The sequence below is a fragment of the Salvelinus fontinalis genome, chromosome 18, assembly GCF_029448725.1.
Source record: "Salvelinus fontinalis isolate EN_2023a chromosome 18, ASM2944872v1, whole genome shotgun sequence".
Classification (NCBI taxonomy): domain Eukaryota; kingdom Metazoa; phylum Chordata; class Actinopteri; order Salmoniformes; family Salmonidae; genus Salvelinus; species Salvelinus fontinalis.
Window position 1 is genome coordinate 29,691,738 of NC_074682.1, and position 19,433 is coordinate 29,711,170.

Here is a 19,433-nt window from a genome sequence, read left to right on the forward strand (position 1 = left end):
GTGTGTGTGTGTGTGAGGGAGAGAGTGTGTGTGTGTGTGTGTGTGTGTGTGTGTGGATGTGATGTGATGTGATGTGATGACTCCGTTATATGATTCCAGTCACGCTGCCAGTGTCTGTCATCTCACACTGCAATATCAGCCGTCTCCATCTTCAAGCCTCTCTATCTCTGAATCAACAGGGAGGGATCAGGATGTGTGTGTGTGTGTGTGTGTGTGTGTGTGTGTGTGTGTGTGTGTGTGTGTGTGTGTGTGTGTGTGTGTGTGTGTGTGTGTGTGTGTGTGTGTGTGTGTGTGTGTGTGTGTGAGTGTGTGAGTGTGTGAGTGAGTGTGTGAGTGAGTGAGTGAGTGAGTGAGTGTGTGAGTGAGTGTGTGAGTGAGTGAGTGAGTGAGTGAGTGAGTGAGTGAGTGAGTATGGAAGTGTGTGTGTGTGTGTGTGTGATATTCAGAGAGGTGTATGATGTAGAAGCCATCCAGAGCTCACAATCTCCACAGTTCATCCCAGAGATAGATTTAGGGAGCAGATCAGTGTTTTGTTTGATGTTCTCAGGGGGACTGGCAGGGACAGCTAACTCCCTCTGCTTTCTCATCAAACACCTGCTAAAGAGATGGTTATCGCCAAGAAGACAGGAGATTTCAGAGCAGCCTGTGCGTGTGCATGTACGTGTGTGTGTGTGTCTGTGTGTGCCACCCGCACCTAAGGCCAGAGCAGACAGGATATTAGTTGTCACCCCAGAGGATAGGGCAGTACTGTGGGGATCTTAGCTGATCAATAAATAAAGGTTTTGTCTTCTGGTGTCCCTGTGGGTCACCTCACTTCCCTCCTCCTTTCTCATCCTCTCTTCCTCACTCCTTCCTTCTCTTCCCCTCTACCCCTCCCCCTGCCCAGAGTTGTGTCCCAAACAGCCAACTGGGGTGTGTAGTGCATTTTGAGAGTGTCCTTTGTTGTTCCTGTGTGTGTGTGTGTGTGTGTGTGTGTGTGTGTGTGTGTGTGTGTGTGTGTGTGTGTGTGTGTGTGTGTGTGCGTGCGTGCGTGCGTGCGTGCGTGCGTGCGTGCGTGCGTGCGTGCGTGTGTGCGCGCGGTCCTTGTGTGTGTCCCGTCGGCAGATGTCTAGGCTGAGTTAAAAGCTCCGTGGCCTCAGGCAGTCTTTCTCCTTAACGGAGCGTGACGACTTCAGAGGGACGACGGGATGGAGGGAGGAGAAGGTAGACAATGAGAGATAGTGGTAAAAGAAGGAAAGGGAGATGTTGTGGTGTCTGTCTGTGGGATGTGGTTTGGAAGCACTGTGAAGGACGAGGATCTGAATGTCAATTGGCAAAATTGTCCACCTCCCAAAAAAGTACCATCAACCAGCACTCCTACTCAGTCTGATGGAGAGGAGAGGAGCACATAGGAGAAAACTGTGAAAATGAGGGGAGACAAGAGTTGGAGTGAGCAGCAGAGATTTCTTCAGCAATCAGACCTACACTCCACTCCACACAAGTGGAGTCAGTGTTAACTCAACCCCTCAGCTACAGCACACACACAAACATGCATGGACACCCTCACACACACACACACACTGCGCGTACTACCAAGATGGACTACCGCATCCAGCCACCCTTTATTCTAGTCTAGACCCAGTCGTCCATATTGTGTGTGTGTGTGTGTGTGTGTGTGTGTGTGTGTGTGTGTGTGTGTGTGTGTGTGTGTGTGTGTGTGTGTGTGTGTGTGTGTGTGTGTGTGTGTGTGTGTGTGTGTGTGTGTGTGTGTGTGTGTGTGTGTGTGTCCGTGGCATGTTGTTGAGTGCTGCTGTGTGTGTTCCCTCTCTTTGCTGCTCACTCTATGCTGTAGAATCACCATTCTGTAGAATCACCATTCTGTAGAATCACCACTCTGTAGAATCCCCACTCTGTAGAATCCCCACTCTGTAGAATCACCACTCTGTAGAATCACCACTCTGTAGAATCCCCACTCTGTAGAATCACCACTCTGTAGAATCACCACTCTGTAGAATCATCACTCTGTAGAATCACCACTCTGTAGAATTCCCACTCTGTAGAATCACCACACTTTAGAATCCCCACTCTGTAGAATCCCCACTCTGTAGAATCCCCACTCTGTAGAATCCCCACTCTGTAGAATCCCCACTCTGTAGAATCCCCACTCTGTAGAATCACCACTCTGTAGAATCACCACTCTGTAGAATCACCACTCTGTAGAATCCCCACTCTGGGCCCTCTCCTCTTCAAACCACTCATTAAAAACGCCTCATCAGTTCTCCTTGGTTAGATTGCTGGGACCGGCTTGTCCCCAGAAAGAACCCAGAATGATTCAGCTAAGAGCAGAAAACAGATAACAATGAAGTTGCCACTACCAGACACTGATCTAGGGTCAGTTGTGTTTTCCCCCTCTTATGATTAGGGTTAGGATATGGAGAGGCTATATAACAGGTTCTAGATCAGTGCCCAAGGGAGGAACCTCTCCCTTCTAGAGTGCTGGTTCCATTACTGTTATCTGTCAGAATTTGTCAGAGTTCTGAGTTCCAATTACAGGAGCAGAGAGGGGAGCAGAGAGAGAAAGAGAGAGAAAGAGAGAGGAGGAATAGAGTGGAAGAGGTGTGCACTGATGGGTGACTCACCCCGAGGATCCACAATGGGCCACAATGTTCCACAGCGCTGCACACAGAAATGGAAGGGTCTGCACTGACTGCACACACTGGACAGATTTCACTCTAATACGACAATTAGTCCCGCGCGATTGACAGAAAACTCTCATTCTGTGAGACAGACGTGTCTTGTTCATTTGTGGTTCGGTTGATTGCTAAATGCACAACACCTGGTTGTAGCTCCTCATTTAGTAATGAGATACCGTAAGGAAACCATCTGGTTCAACAAAATGTCTGCACTGATCTTTAAAGTGATGCACCTGCATCTGCAGGAGTCGTGTTCCATTGCAACAATCATTTTCCTTTTTTACTAATTGTCTTGTCTTGTCTTCATCTAAATCAAATCAATCAAATTGTATTTGTCACATGCTTTGTGAACAACAGGTGTGGACTAACAGTGAGATGCTTACTTTACACCCCTTCCCAACAATGCAGTGAGAAAGAAAATAGATAAATAATAGAAAAGTAAAACAGATAATAATAAAAGTAATAGTAGATACACAATGAGTAACAATAACTTGGTTATATACCAGGGGTACCAGTACTGAGTCTGTGCAGGGGTGCAGGGGTATGAGGTCATTGAGGTAGATATAAAGTGACAGATAGTAAACAGTAGCAGCAGCGTCATGTGATGAGTCAAAAGAATATGTGCAAAATGGGTGTTATGGCTTGGGGGTAGAAGCTGTTCAGGGTCCTGATGGTGCAGACTTGGTGCATCAGTACCACTTTCCGTGCGGTAGCAGAGAGAACAGTCTATGATGGGTGGCTGGAGTCTTTGACAATTTTTAGGACCTTCCTCTGACACCGCCAGCTATAGAAGTCCTGGATGTGATATACTTGGCTGTATGCACTACCTTCTGTATCAACTTGCGGTTGGATGCCAAGCAATTGTCAAACCAAGTGGTGATACAGCCAGTCAAGATGCTCTCAATGGTGCAGCTGTTGTACATTTTGAGGATCTGAGGGCCCATGACAAATATTTTCAACCTCCTGAGGGGGAAGAGGCATTGTAGTGCCCTTTTCACAACTGTGTTGGTGTGTTTGGACCATGATAAATCGTTAGTGATGTGGACACCAAGGAACTTGAAGCTCTCGACCCGCTCCACTACAGCCCCGTCAATGCGAATGGGGCGTGCTCGGCCATGCAGTCATTGGTGAACAGGGAGTACAGGAGGGGACTAAGCACGCACCTTTGAGGGGCCCCCGTGTTGAGGGTCAGCGTGACTGATGTGTTGTTGACTACAGTACCCTCACCACCTGGGGGCATTCCATCAGGAAGTCCAGGATCCAGTTGCAGAGAGAGGTGTTCAGTCCCAGGGTCCTAGCTTAGTGGTGAGTTTGGAAGGCACTATGGTGTTGAACACTGAGCTGTAGTCAATGAACAGCATTCTCACGTAGGTGTTCCTTTTGTCCAAGTGGGAAAGGGCAGTGTGGAGTGCAATGGTGATTGCATCATCTTTGGATCTGTTGGGGAGAAATGAGAATTGGAGTGGGTCCAGGCGTCTGGGATGATGGTGTTGATGTGAGCCAAGACCAGCCTTTAAAAACCTTTCATGGCTACAGATGTGAATGTTACGGGGCGATAGTCATTTAGACAGGTTACCTTGGCGTTCCTGGACACATGGACTATGGTGATCTGCATGAACCATGTAAGTAACACAGAGTGGGTCAGGGAGAGGTTGAAAATATCATTGAAGACACTGGCCAGCTAGTCAGGGCATGCTCTGAGTACACGTCTGGCAATCCATCTAGCCCTGCGGCCTTGTGAATGTTAAACTGTTTAAAGGTCTTATTCACATTGACTATGGAGAGTGTGATCACACAGTTGTTTGGAACAGCTGGTGCTCTCACTCATGGTTCAGTGTTGCTTTACTCGATGAGCATAGAATGCATTTAGTTCATCTGGTCGGCTTATGTCACTGTGCAGCTCACGGCTGGGTTTCCCTTTGTAATCCGTGCTAGTTTGCAAACACTGCCACATTCGACGAGCATCAGAGCCGGTGCAGTAGGATTCAATCTTAGTCCTATATTGACGCGTTGCCTGTTTGTTCGTTTGTCAGAGGGCATAGCAGGATCTCTTATAAGCATCCGGGTTAGTGTCCCGCTCCTTGAAAGCGTCAGCACTAGCCTTTTAGCTCAGTGTGGATGTTGCCTGTGGCTTCTGGTTGGGATATGTACGTACGGTCACTGTGGAGATGTAGTCGTTTATTCACTTATTAATGAAGCCGGTGACTGATGTGGTAAACTCCTTAGTGCCATCGGATGATTCCCGGAACATGTGCCAGTCTGTGCTAGCAAAACAGTCCTGTAGCTTTGCATCCGCTTCCAACCACTTCCGTATTGAGCGCGTAATTGGTACTTCCTGTTTAAATTTTTGCTTGTAAGCAGGAATCAGGAGGATAGAGTTATAGTCAGATTTGCCAAATGGAGGGCGAGAGGGAGCTTTGTATGCATCTCTGTGTGTGGAGTAGTATGGTCTACAGCCTATTGTGAGGAGTAGCTCACTCAGCTAACTCAGAACCTAAAGACTTCCTTAATATTAGAGATAGCACACCAGCTGTTGTTAACAAAGAGACAAACACCCCCCCCCCTTGAGTTTACCCAACGTTACCATTCTGTCCTGCCAATGCATAGAAAAACCATCTAGATGTGTATTATCCATGTCCTTGTTCAGTCAAGTTTCTGTTGATAGGATCATCTTGAACGGAGCTCGTCCAGTTTGTTCTCCAGTGATTGTATATTCGTCACTAGAACAGAGGGTAGAGGGGGGGTATTTACTCGCGTCTGTAGTTTAATCAGGTTGCCCGCACGTCGGCCTCTATATCGCCGTCTCTTTCTTTTCCGAGTGTCGGGAATTAGGGCCTGGTCTGGGGTGAGCAGTATGTCCTGCACCGAAGACTCATTGAAGTAGAAATCTTCATCCAAATCGAGGTTAGTGAAGCTCTTTTCGGTCATAGGAAATGATGGCAGAAACATTGTGTAAAAAAAAAGTTACGATCAACGCAAAAAAAATAAAAAAATAACAGAATTGGTCAGGAGCATGTAAAATGGCCGCTATACATTCCAGCGCCATTGCCAACTCAGTGTATCCAAGCCTTATTAAAGCATAGACTGGACATAAAGAATGTCATAAAGAATATTTCTATCTGCTTTGAGCTAACTGTTGAACCAGCCTCAGATGTTTGGCTGTGGTGCAATGGAGACGTGAGAGCAATGTGATATGCTGCTCCCCTCGCCTCTTCTCCTTCCACAGTCCATTAAGCTGTGAGCTGATTTGATGAGCTATATCTCTCTGTCTCTTCCCGGCTCGGTTTCTGTCTGTTTCTCTGCTGTCTTCAGGATGGCAGGTAGCTGCAAGGTTAGAGCGTTGGGCATTTCCATTATACACTTGTGTTAACAGAACAAATATAAGCACCCTCAAAATATTATTATTTATTGCTATCTTTCGCTCTCTGTCTGCCCCCCTCTCATTCTCTCTCCTTCTCCCTCTGCCTCTCCCAATCCCCCCTCTCTCTCGTCATAACTCTCTCTCTCCCTCTTTCTTCCTTCCTCCCAATCTCCCCTCCTCTATTTCTGCTGTGTGTTTAATAACAGTAGTATCCAGTGAAATGTCAGAAGGTGACAGTTTGGGGAGAGAGGGAGCGCACAGAGGGAGAACACTGTGCGAGAACACAGACTGACAGAGTAGATTATGTTAGCCAGGGTCTGTCGGGGGGAATTCTGCCATGGAGGAACTTGTTCCTGGTCTGTAAGCGAGTCTACTAGGCTGTGAGCTGTCTGGACGACATTTCGACAGATGTGCTAGATCTAATTGTACCTTATGTGCCAGCTTCCGAGGAAAAAAGCCTGAACCGTCCTGTTCTATTGATGTTTCTAAAGTCCTTGGACCTTTATTGGATTTGAAGAGTATAATACACTTAATCAATTAATACCCTCTCATTGCTTTCTACGTTCGGATTGGACTATATTGTTTTGAGGTATTTTTTGCCATACAATGCTGAATTTAGATTAGGTGGAAATGTGTTTAGTGAGTCTGCGTGTTTGGCCAGCGGTTTCAACTGAGAGAGAGCAAGAGAGAAAGGGAAGGGGATAGAGAGAAAGGGAAGGAGATAGAGAGAAAAGGATGGAGATAGAGAGAAAGGGAAGGAGATAGAGAGAAAGGGAAGGAGATAGAGAGACAGGGAAGGAGATAGAGAGAAAGGGAAGGAGATAGAGAGAAAGGGAAGGAGATAGAGAGCGGGGACGGAGGGAATATAAGAAGGTAAGAGACGACATTGTTAAAGGTTTGTTCTGTTTGTTCTGTTTCTCTCTCTCTCCTCTACCTTGGGCTAGTATTTATTCTGTAATGTAACATGAAGCAGAGTGCACACTGCATGGGGAGACAGTCTCTTGGGTGTGTGAGAGGCAGCAGGAGAAATAGCTACTAAAGAGATAAGCCCACTGGAGCATACTAACCAGGGTTGAGTCTCAAATGGCACCCTATTCCCTATATAATGCACTACCTTTGACCAAGGCCCATAAGTCCCCCAAAAATGATGTAGTAAGGAATAAGGTGCCATTTGGGACATACCCCAGCTCTAGTGTTGTTCCACAATGCTTCAGTCCAGAGACATTGTACTGTTAGGATGTTCAGAAGAATAGATAAGTTCTGCTTGTAGGCCAAGTGTAAGAGTGCTAGCCGTGTAGTTTAACCAGGAGTAAATCTGTCTTTCTTTTTGTTCTCCACAGGCACTGATAAGCCACTTCTAATTTCCTCCTGGTGTGGTGCAGATCTGGTTCTGATCCTGTTCGGTCCAGTTCTGATCAGAGTGTGAGAATGGGGCTTTTGCTGTTTCTGTTGAGCCTCAGCTCCTTAGCTCTGAGCTACGCTGTCGGTAAGGTTTCTCACTTTTTCCTTGTCTCTTCTGTCACCTGTCCTCTCCACTCCTCTCCTCTCCACTCCTCTCCTCTCCTAGTCTCTCATGTCTGCTCCTGTCCTCTCCTCTTCACACCTGTCCTCTCCTCTTCTCTCATGTCTTGTCCTCTTCTCTCATGTCCTTTCCTCTTCTCTCATGTCCTCTCCTCTTCTCTCATGTCCTCTCCTCTCCTCTCATGTCTGTTCCTGTCCTCTCCTATCATCTCTTCTCCTCTTCTCTCATATCTGCTCCTCCCCTTCCATGTCTCATCTCCTCTCCTCTCCTCTCCTCTCCTCTCCTCTCCTCTCCTCTCTTCTCTTCTCCTCTTCTCTCCTCTCCTCTCCTCTCCTCTCTTCTCCTGTCCTCTCCTGTCCTGTCCTCTCCTCCTGTCCTGTCCTGTCCTCTCCTCCAGTATTCCCGACTATTCTCTTTGTCCTGTGTTCCAATGTCAGAACCTTTCCTCCTCACATCCCCTTCACTGTCAGTTCTCCTCTCACGCCCACTCCATCAGTCAGAACCTTTCCTCCTCACATCCCCTTCACTGTCAGTTCTCCTCTCACGCATACTCCATCAGTCAGAACCTTTCCTCCTCACATCCCCTTCACTGTCAGTTCTCCTCTCACGCCCACTCCATCAGTCAGAACCTTTCCTCCTCACATCCCCTTCACTGTCAGTTCTCCTCTCACGCCCACTCCATCAGTCAGAACCTTTCCTCCTCACATCCCCTTCACTGTCAGTTCTCCTCTCACGCTCACTCCATCAGTCAGAAACGTTCAATACTACCAATGAATGTGTCTCCTGTCAGTCCTGGCCTGTGAATTGAATAAAAGGACATTTTCCGTAGGAGTGGTATTCAATGCCTGAATTGACTAGTAAATTAAGATGGACTTCAGCTCCAGGCTCGTTCCCCATCAAAATGAGCACATCCACTATGTCATTCTTCGTTATTAAAATCACCCTCTCCCCTCCCTTTCCTTCACCTCTCCCCTCCCTTTCCTTCACCTCTCCCCTCCCTTTCCTTCACCTCTCCCCTCCCCTTCCTTCACCTCTCCCCTCCCCTTCCTTCACCTCTCCCCTCCCCTTCCTTCACCTCTCCCCTCCCCTTCATTCACCTCTCCCCTCCCCTTCATTCACCTCTCCCCTGCCCATGCAACCTATTTCTGTTATGGTGCTTCCCTAGCCAGCCACTGCCTCTTACACCAAACACACACTCAGCATGTCCATGCGTGCTATCAGACTGATGGTTGGGTGTGAGAATGTGTGTCTGGAGAACCAAAAGTAGGGGTTCTGCAGATCTTGGGGGCTTCAGGCCAGATAAAAATGTTAAGCTGTTTCTTTTTACCAACAGGCGGAAGGGATTCGATTTTCTTGAGATGTCTTTTTCTTATTTTTTTCTTTTGACGACAGAGTTGAAATAATTCAGTGATCTCATGAATGATAAATGAAGATGTGTTGTAGCGTTCCTTTGTTGAAATTAAAAAAGCTTTTCCACTGTAGCCAAGCGTGCAGTCACGCATAGTCGATCCCTGTGGACAGCACACAGTCCATGAAATTGTAATTACTAGCTCCGTCAATGCTCCGTTGGTCTGTTGATGAAGTGAATCACACACACACGCACGCTCATACACACACACACGCATGCATACACACACACATACACACACACATACTGTATACACACCAGCGGTGTGGAGTCTGACTCGAGTCACAAATTTGATTTCTTGAGACTCGACTTGATAGAAAATCAAATAACTTGAGACTTGATTTGGACTTGAATCCTCAAGACTTGGGACTCGACTTTGACTTAAGACTGATGACTTGAAATGATCTAGCAAGGTTTTGTTAAGTTTTGTCACTCATTTTGTGGCACAGATTCCCTGGGGATTACTGTCCACGCAGCCAGAGACAGAATAGAGACAGTATGGCAGTTGGAAAAAACTAATTGGCTTGTGAAACACACACTCAACCCTCTGATTAGACCAGCACACTGTAAATCAACACAGGTCAGGAGAGATAACATAGTGAGAAGGTTTTGGAGGGTTATGAGAGTGAAACTGAATGGGAAAAATAAAAACAAATTCATGCATATTTTAATAGGCTACATATAGCCTACCATTTGTATTTTATATGCATATCTTAGCTTATTCATACTGGTCACTAACATAGGCCTAAGGCATTGCACCAAATTATTTCAAAAACATCTAATCTGTGCTTCAGAAGCAAAAAGGTGCACGCCTTGAAATTTATGATTTACAAATTCATTTGGAATTTGTTGAAAAAATTTATTTTTATATAATCAAAATGTGTTGTATACAAAATAAAGAAAAGGGCTGTCTGGTAGCCTCAATAAATAGACAAAGATATGTAATTGAAGTCATTGTCTGCATAGATTTTTCTTTTCTTGACATGAGATGACTTGAAAAAACTTAACTTGCTCTTAGAATGCACGACTTGGATTTAACTCGACTCGACCCATTCTACTTGGGACTCGACTTGAGATTCGAACCTTGTGACTTGAGACTTGCTTGTGACTCGAATAATAGTGACTTGGTCCCTCCTCTGACACACACACACACACACACACACACACACACACACACACACACACACACACACACACACACACACACACACACACACACACACACACACACACACACACACACACACACACACACACACACACACACATAAAAATACACACACAACATCCATCAGATATTGACTTAGTTATAGCACAAGAAACATGTTACCGGTATGGACAAATAATGAATGTTCAGTGATTTTGGTGTGAATTCAGGTATTCAATGTATTGTCCATTTATTTATTTTTAAATCTTAGAATGCACCCATATATACATTTTCTTATTGTATCAGGTATTTTTTAAGTATTTTGTGATAGAAAATGGTATGCGCCTAATTTGCATAAATACATGTGGTGTATTTGCATATATGAATAAAATAACATAAAGGATAGCGAAAAGGCTGCAACCACCAAACACTTGCTCTGTCTAGCAGTGGAGGTTAGTATGAGGAGCTATAGGAGGACAGGCTCATTGTAATGGCTGGAATGGAATTAATGGAACAGAGTCAAGCATTTGGTTTCCCAATGTTTAATGTGTTTGATACCGTTCAAATTATTCCATTCCATCTATTACAATGAACGGTCCTCCTATAGCTCCTCCCACCAGCCTGTACTGCTGTCTAGGCCTACCTGCACTCACCTGTGCTGCCTCATTAATTACGTTTGTTGTGATGTTCTCTTAATTCAACAAGTGTGTCAATAGCAGGATACCCTGGGATTAAAAATCAACATGTTTAGCTCTAGATTACACCTATCTCAACGTACTTTACATTGTTTGTGAGATTAGACATAATATCACTAATATCACTAATCCGAGTTTTCATTTTCGGAAGTTGCTTTCATTTCAACTAATCTATTTTGTAAAATTTCAACTGTATTAAATTATAGCTTTTTTTTAAATTCCACAAAAAATGAACACCCATCAAAATAAAGTTATGTTTCTTCTCTTTCTTGTGATGTGGAGATGGTGTGTTAAATCCCAGACAAAGCTTTCTTATAGATTCAACAGAAAGCCAAGGTATCCCATTGAGCCCATTTCAGCCATTACCGGGGTGTGTTTGACAGGTCATTACAAACGTTTCCCCGGTCGTAACGTTAGCCGGAAAAAACGACAGGCACAAGCAAGAGTATGAAAGGGTCGCAGGTGTAAAATGAAAACAATCAATTCAGCGAGATTTACAGTAAGTGACCAGTGGATTTCGCAGCCCCCAAACACAGGAAATAGATGGCTGAAAAAGATAGATCTTCGCTTTTATAGACACACACGCACGCACGCACGCACGCACACACACACACACACACACACACATACATACACACACCATGCACAAAAACACCATCCCTCTTTCCCTCTCTCTCTCACACACGCTCTGTGCCATGAGGACTCACTATTAAATTCCCATATGTTCATGAGGCATCTCTAACCCAGTTTGTGCTGTGTAACATGGATGGGTTCTCTGTGTACCTTGAGAATAGCTGTCTGCTCCAGCCTGCTGTTTCACCTGCACCTTCTACTCTCCTCATTTATCGCTTTCTCTTCCCCTCCACCTCTACCTGCGCCTCTCCTCCCTCTCTCCACCCCTACACCCTTTACTCTCTTCCCCTCCACCTCTACCCACGCCTCTCCTCCCTCTCTCCACCCCTACACTTGTTTATCTTCTCTCCTCCACCTCCACCCCAACACTATCTTCTCCTCTTTTTAAGCTATGTCCCCTCCTTCCTCTCCCCCTCTCAGGCCCTCCTCTTCTCCCTCTACCCATCTCCTCATTTCCCTCTCTCCTCTTCACTGTAGCAACAGTATTATCCCTGACAGCCTGTAGCCCCTCCAGACTCACTCCCACCTCTAGTGCAGATGGATCCTGTACTCTGTTTGCCTGCACAACTCCTGCTTCACACACACACACACACACACACACACACACACACACACACACACACACACACACACACACACACACACACACACACACACACACACACACACACACACACACACACACACACACACACACACACACACACACATTAACTACACAAATCAAATCGGATATTTCTTCATTTTAGTTGGTTCTTTTTTTGGTTCTTTTGGGGGAGGGGGGTTATTTGTGTATTCATATTGTACTGTTAGAAATGTACAGCACTGCTGGAGCTAGAAACATAACCATTTCACTACACCTTTAACATTCGCTAATCTGTGTACGCCACAAATACGTTTTGATTTATTTTGATTTGATTTTAAATAATTTATGTTACCGTCTCTGAGCCATGCAAAAATAAGTGTGGGTTTCTGTCAGGGGAAGAGGAAATAGGGGAAACAGGCCATCCAAACACTCTCCCAGAGTACCAGATACAATTGGATTAGATTACATTTAATCAAATTCTTCTGTTTGTAAAAATGTATCATTCAATTAGACAATTCAAATGTTTCTTACCTTGGCTTCCCAAAGCACAGATTACCTCTGATTTACCTCTAGTGAACTGAATGGGATTCAGGATGTTTTGGTGATGAAACATTTTCATTTAATTAAGCAAAAATATGTTAAAGTGATACAAAACAACTTGTTTGAAAAGGGAAAGTCACTGGAATTAGTTTTTAACTCTGAATCCTGATTGGTTGGAAGGGGCTGGTAGTAGGACATTGAGGGTTTTCGATTATCTGGCCCGGGTTACCTCGGTGGGAGGAGTTTGCACTGGGTGAAAAGTGATTGCATTCATTTTGTAACAGGCTGCCTCCCAGGCGTGAGCCATGTCCCCTGTTCCAAGCCCAAGGCAAAGTCGGCTCAAAACAAAAGTGACGTAGCCTAGGCTAGATTAAGCACGTGGAGTAATGAGTAGAATTCTGTGTTTTCACATGCAAAAGTGATTGCTTTTGATTAAAAAAACAGTTTATCTGCCTTCCCAGTGAAAATTTGCTTGAAAATATGAACGTATATTTTATGGAAAAGAGATGTTATATGTTTCTGGACGATGCACCATCCTGCCTGGTTGATTACATGACCTAACAGCACAGAATACTATTCACCTCCCTCATCTATTTTTCCCATTTACTCCACGGGCTGTGGACCGGTACACCATGGCTCAGGTTAATAGAACTCCCTCATTGGGTGATGGGGGATTCTGATTGGCTGTGTGTGTTGACAGGCGGGCACGTGTGCATAACGGGTCATGACAGTGGACCAGTGTTTGAAGAGCAGCCCAGCAGTGTGGTCTACCCAGAGGGACTCAGTGAGGGCAAAGTCACTCTCAACTGCCAGGCTAGAGCCAGTCCTGCTGCTACGTACAGGTAAGCACACACACAGACACACAGACAGAAAACAAATCAAATCAAATGAATTGGTCACATACGAGAGCGAAGGGTATAGCCAGAGTATACATCAGACAGGTCTGTTATCTAACCCCTCCCTGTCCGGTAGCTGGCGCGTCAATGGTACAGACGTCCCTGTAGGTGACCCCCGGTACACGCTGGTAGCCGGTAACCTGGTGATCAGCGGTCCCCAGTTCGGCCGTGATGGAGGCTCCTACCAGTGTCTGGCCATCAACCGCTGTGGCACCATACTCAGCCGGGCCGCCAACCTCAAATTCGGCTGTGAGTACATTGATTTATTTATTCAGGTATTATTTACCATTCTCTCAGTGTTGATGGGGACAATGCATATTCATCAACATTTACTGGATCCCAGGTGTTGTTCATCAAACCTTATTTGGATCTCATCTCATTCCATTGATTGGTTTACATAGTGAAAAGAATACGTTTCTCAGTGAGAATTACATTTTTGTCTTGACTGAGTGGATTTCATACATTTTTCTTTTCTTGTGAAATCCTTCTTTCCTCCTTTTCCAGACCTTCATGACTTCCCTGGGGAAGGGAGGAGCCCACAGACGGCTTACGAGGGAGCAGGTGCCTTCCTGGCCTGCCAGCCCCCCGCCCACTACCCAGGTGCACACACACACACACACACACACACACACACACACACACACACACACACACACACACACACACACACACACACACACACACACACACACACACACACACACACACACACACACACACACACACACACACACACACACATGCTCAATCTCTGCATCCTCTCTGAGTCTCACTCTCCTCTCCTCTCCTCTCCTCTCCTCTCTCTCTCTCTCTTTCTCTCCTCTCATTAGCTCTTTCCTACCGCTGGTTCGTTAGCGAGTTTCCTAGCTTCATGAAGCCTGACGGGGGTCGGTGGTTCGTTTCCCAGGTAACGGGCAACTTGTACCTGGCCAAGGCGGAGCCTAACGATACAGCAAGTTACTTCTGCTTCACCACCATCAACATGGACATTAGCACCAAAAGTACCTTCAGCAAGGCTAACCAGCTCACCGTGCAGCCAAATGGTACAGGACTTTCTGTGTGTGTGTATGTTTGTGCGTGTAGCTGAGTGAGAAAAAAGGCCTATTCAAGACTCTGTTACTCTTACACAGTAATTGTACAGCTTTGAAAAGTTTTGACATTTCAATTGACAATTTCAGGACAGTGAAATAAAGTGGAAGGATAAAGTGTGTTTCTCCTGTAAGAGGGAAGATTTGAACCACATCAGCCATTTTCTCTGTTGTTGACATGTGCTATCTATTCACCACAGCCAACGCCAGGAAGTCAGCTCCTGCTATCAAAGTGGGTTTCCCAGCAGAGACGTATGCCCTGACAGGACACACTACCCAGCTTGAATGCTTCGCCTACGGAAAGTAAGTCCCTGATCCATTTTCTTGTCCCATGTTAGGATATCTCTGATTTGTTGTATTTCTTTTGTTTTCACACACTCTCTCCCTACATGTCCCTTCCTGCCTCTCCCTCCTTCTCCTCCTCTTGTACCTCTCTCCTTGCCTTCCACCCATTTCCCCTCTCTGTCTCTCCTCCCCTCTCCCTCCTCCTCCCCAACTCCAACCCTCTTGCACTCTTTATCCCCCTCTCCTACTCCTTCCCTCCCCAGTCCCGTCCCAAAGCTCCGTTGGAGGAAGGTGGATGGTCTGTTGCCGTCTAAGGCCGGGGCTAGTGCAGAGGGACCCATCCTCACACTGCCTGAGATGACCTTCCATGAAGAGGGGGTGTATGAGTGTGAGGCCTACAACTCTGAGGGCCGTGACACACAACAAGGACGCATCACAGTGCAAGGTAGAGTAGAGACACAACATGACCATCACAGTGCAAGGTAGAGTAGAGACACAACATGACCATCACAGTGCAAGGTAGAGTAGAGACACAACAAGGACGCATCACAGTGCAAGGTAGAGTAGAGACACAACATGACCATCACAGTGCAAGGTAGAGTAGAGACACAACATGACCATCAAAACCATGCGTGTTGACCTGACCTCTATTGTCCCTGGGTTTATTTGGTCCCTTCTAGCACAACCAGAGTGGCTGCAGGTGATGAGTGACTCTGAGGTGGAGATCAGCTCTGAGCTGCACTGGACTTGTGTTGCAGCAGGCAAACCAAGACCCTCCATACGCTGGCTACGCAATGGACAGCCCCTTAGCACACAGGTACACACACACACACACACACACACACACACACACACACACACACACACACACACACACACACACACACACACACACACACACACACACACACACACACACACACACACACATACAATCCTCTATCTCCCATCTTCTCTCCTCCCTTTATCTCTCAATCCATCCCTATCTCTATCTCTCCAATTACCTCTCCCTCCCTTTATCTCTCAATCCATCCCTCTCTCTATCTCTCCCATCATCTCTCCCTCCCTTTATCTCTCAATCCATCCCTCTCCCATCATCTCTCCCTCCCTTTATCTCGCAATCCATCCCTCTCTCTATCTCTCCCATCATCTCTCCCTCCCTTTATCTCTCTATCCATCCCTCTCTCTATCTCTCCCATCATCTCTCCCTCCCTTTATCTCTCAATCCATCCCTCTCTCTATCTCTCCCATCATCTCTCCCTCCCTTTATCTCTCAATCCATCCCTCTCTCTATCTCTCCCATCATCTCTCCCTCCCTTTATCTCTCAATCCATCCCTCTCTCTATCTCTCCAATTATCTCTCCCTCCCTTTATCTCTCAATCCATCCCTTGCTCTCTCTCAGGACCGGGTGGAGGTCAATGGGGGTCGTCTGAAGGTCATCAACCTGGCCCTGGAGGATTCTGGGATGTATCAGTGTGTGGCTGAGAACAAACACGGCACCATCTACTCCAACGCCGAGCTGAGGGTGCAAGGTGAGAGGTCAGGGTTCAAGGGTTAAAACCAAACCCTGTAAACATTGCAGTCCAAGAGAACTGAAACTTAACACCCCAGTTGTAACTTTCTCCCCCTCTCCATGTTGTGGTCTCCAGTCCAAGTCCCAGACTTCCGCTCCAACCCGGTGAGGAGGCTGGTCCCAGCAGCCCGAGGAGGGCAGGTGATGATGGAGTGTCGGCCGCGAGCCGCCCCCAAACCCACCCTGTTCTGGAGCCGCGGTACTGAGCTCCTTACCAACAGCAGCAGGTAAACACACACACACACACACACACACACACACACACACACACACACACACACACACACACACACACACACACACACACACACACACACACACACACACACACACACACACACACACACACACACACACTCATGCGGAAGACACATTTCAGTTGAATACATTCAGTTGGACAACTGACTAGGTATCCCCCTTTTCCTTTCCCCTTTCACACACTCACGCACACACACTTAGGCATGCACACACACACACACAAACACACACACACAAACACACACACACACACACACACACACACACACACACACACACACACACACACACACACACACACACACACACACACACACACACACACACACACACACACACACCTTACCCTGAGGCTTGATTGAGAAACCAAAAGGTGCAATAGGTATGTAGTAGAAGGTAAGATCAAAAGAGCATTCCCCTGTTATGTGTGTATCAAAGGAACCTATTTCAGCGGATTTCATCACATTTTGGTGCTTTGTTAGGTCTGTGTGTCTAGATGAAAAACATAATTAATTAACCTGTGTGTCTATGCGCATGTGTGTGTGTGTGTGGGTATGTGTATGAATGTTCACTTGATACATCTCCAGAGAGAATTAAACATAAAAGGTAGAAGTTAAGGTCAAATGGAGATTAGAAGGGAAACGTGATCTGAAGGAAAGTCTGTCATGTTTTAGATTTGATTTCGTCCTTAACTCCCATCTAGCAACAAACTGCAAACACTTAAAAGGCCCAAACATTTAAAAAGCCCAAAATAATTTCCAAACTGTTAAGATAATGAAGGTAACTTGAGCTTCCTGCTTCTTCTTCCAGGGTGACAGTGACTCCAGACGGGATGCTGCGAATCCACAACATCAGCAGGGCCGATGAGGGGAAGTATACCTGCTTTGCTGAGAACTACCTGGGCAAGGCCAACAGCACTGGACACCTGTCTGTTAGAGGTACACACACACACACACACACACACACACACACACACACACACACACACACACACACACACACACACACGCACAAGCACACGCACACGCACACGCACACGCACGCACACACACACGCACACACACACGCACACACACACACTGCATCTGTCAGAGGTAACTGAGCTCCCTCACTATCCTCCCCTCCTCTCCGCTCCTCCTACTCTCCCCTTCTCCTCTCCCCTTTGTCCTTTCCCTCCTTCCCTCCAGATGCCACTAAGATCACCTTGGCTCCCTCTAACGCTGACATCAACCAGGGGGAGAACGTCACGCTGCAGTGTCACGCTTCACATGACCCCACCATGGACCTCACCTTCACCTGGGCTCTCAACGGAGCTCTGCTGGACCTGGAGGACCCCGGTGGACCGTACCACCGCGTGGAGGGGGTGAGTTAGTCAAGCCACAGTAGAGCAAACCATTGCAGGAATGGGGTGCGTCATGATGAATGACACAAAAAAAATCCACGGGTTCTCTTGGGGTTATTTTGAATCAAAGAGTTAGAAATTTAATGAAACTGCTTAACTGATTTTGGAATCAAACAGCTTGAAATTAATATGATTCCCAGTGTGATTAATGAAAATAAGAACCATTCAGCAGGGTTTATTTAAACAACAAACATTTGATTAGAGACAGCTATTATACGCTTAATTGAATCACTTAAGATCTATGCTGCAGACCATATCAAGGAGACCATCCATGTAATGTGTCTCCCTCCCTACCGTTCACGTCTTGCTGACCAAACACTTCTAGGTTGATGATGTGACTGCCATTTTCCATGCCTCTGGGTGTACTGGGGATTAGAGTTTAGAATCTTGACCCAAACAAGTTTCGGTCAGCACCAAGATTTCACTGTCACTGGAGTCATCTTTATAATGGTATATACTTTTAAAGCCGAGTGTTGGATACAATTGAATTTCATTTTAATTAAAGTTACCTTCAATACTGCTGTGAAATTGTGATGATATGAATACTGAATACCTGGCTTGTTTCTCTGTAGCAGACAGACCATGTCTCCAATTACTAAACAAGCTCTTTCTCTCTCCACTGTCACCTGCTCTCTCTTTCCTCTCTCTCTCTCTGTCTCTCTCTCTCTATATATATCTGCCTACCTTTCTCTCGCCCTCTTTCTCTTTAATCTCTCTTTCTCTTTAATCTCTTTAATCTCTTGCCCCCTTTCTATTTAATATCTTTAATCTCTTGCCTCCGTTCTCTTTAATCTCTCGCACTCTTTATCTTTAACTTCTCTCATGCCCTCTTTCTCTTTAATCTCTTTAATCTCTTGCCCTCTTTCTCTTTAATCTCTAATCTCTCACCCTCTTTCTTTTTAATCTCTCACTCTCTCTTGTTCCCTCTCTCCAACCTCCCATTCTCTCTCCCTCTTCACCCATCTATCTGTCTCTAACAGAAGGAGACCGTAGGTGACCTGTTGATAGTGAGTGGTCAGCTGAGTCAGGCAGGTACATACAGCTGTACAGCTCAGACCGTGGTGGACAGCGCCTCAGCCTCTGCTAAACTGGTGGTCAGAGGTAAGACCCCGATCATATCACAACAACTCACCTGACCTTTTTCTATGATGGTCATCCTTATAAAATGTTTGTTTTACAGCATTACAGAACTTGGTTGTAACATTTTATAAGGATTTTTTAGTTAATGACTTACTTACATAATCATCTTTATCCCCAGGCCACAATGAGCTACGTCCACTACTTTCTGGGTGAGAATTTGTACTTGCATGTAAATGAAGGAGGTTAGATAAAAGTCCTGACTAGGCATTCTCCAACTGTCTCTTCT

General features: G+C 46.0%; 1 protein-coding gene across 2 annotated transcripts in view; it reads left to right on the plus strand.

Moving 5' to 3' along the window:
• Positions 1-19,433, plus strand: part of LOC129815256 (contactin-2-like) — a 72,322-nt gene that overhangs the window by 41,193 nt on the left and 11,696 nt on the right. For both annotated transcript variants that reach the window (XM_055868888.1, XM_055868887.1), the window contains 13 exons: positions 7,374-7,519; positions 13,265-13,406; positions 13,537-13,709; positions 13,965-14,060; positions 14,291-14,503; positions 14,749-14,851; positions 15,097-15,278; positions 15,514-15,650; positions 16,237-16,366; positions 16,484-16,634; positions 17,476-17,603; positions 17,853-18,028; positions 19,048-19,168. In XM_055868888.1, the coding sequence (XP_055724863.1) occupies positions 7,462-7,519; positions 13,265-13,406; positions 13,537-13,709; positions 13,965-14,060; positions 14,291-14,503; positions 14,749-14,851; positions 15,097-15,278; positions 15,514-15,650; positions 16,237-16,366; positions 16,484-16,634; positions 17,476-17,603; positions 17,853-18,028; positions 19,048-19,168 (1,810 nt within the window). In that variant the 5' untranslated portion in view covers positions 7,374-7,461. The remainder of the gene's footprint in view (positions 1-7,373; positions 7,520-13,264; positions 13,407-13,536; positions 13,710-13,964; positions 14,061-14,290; positions 14,504-14,748; positions 14,852-15,096; positions 15,279-15,513; positions 15,651-16,236; positions 16,367-16,483; positions 16,635-17,475; positions 17,604-17,852; positions 18,029-19,047; positions 19,169-19,433) is intronic.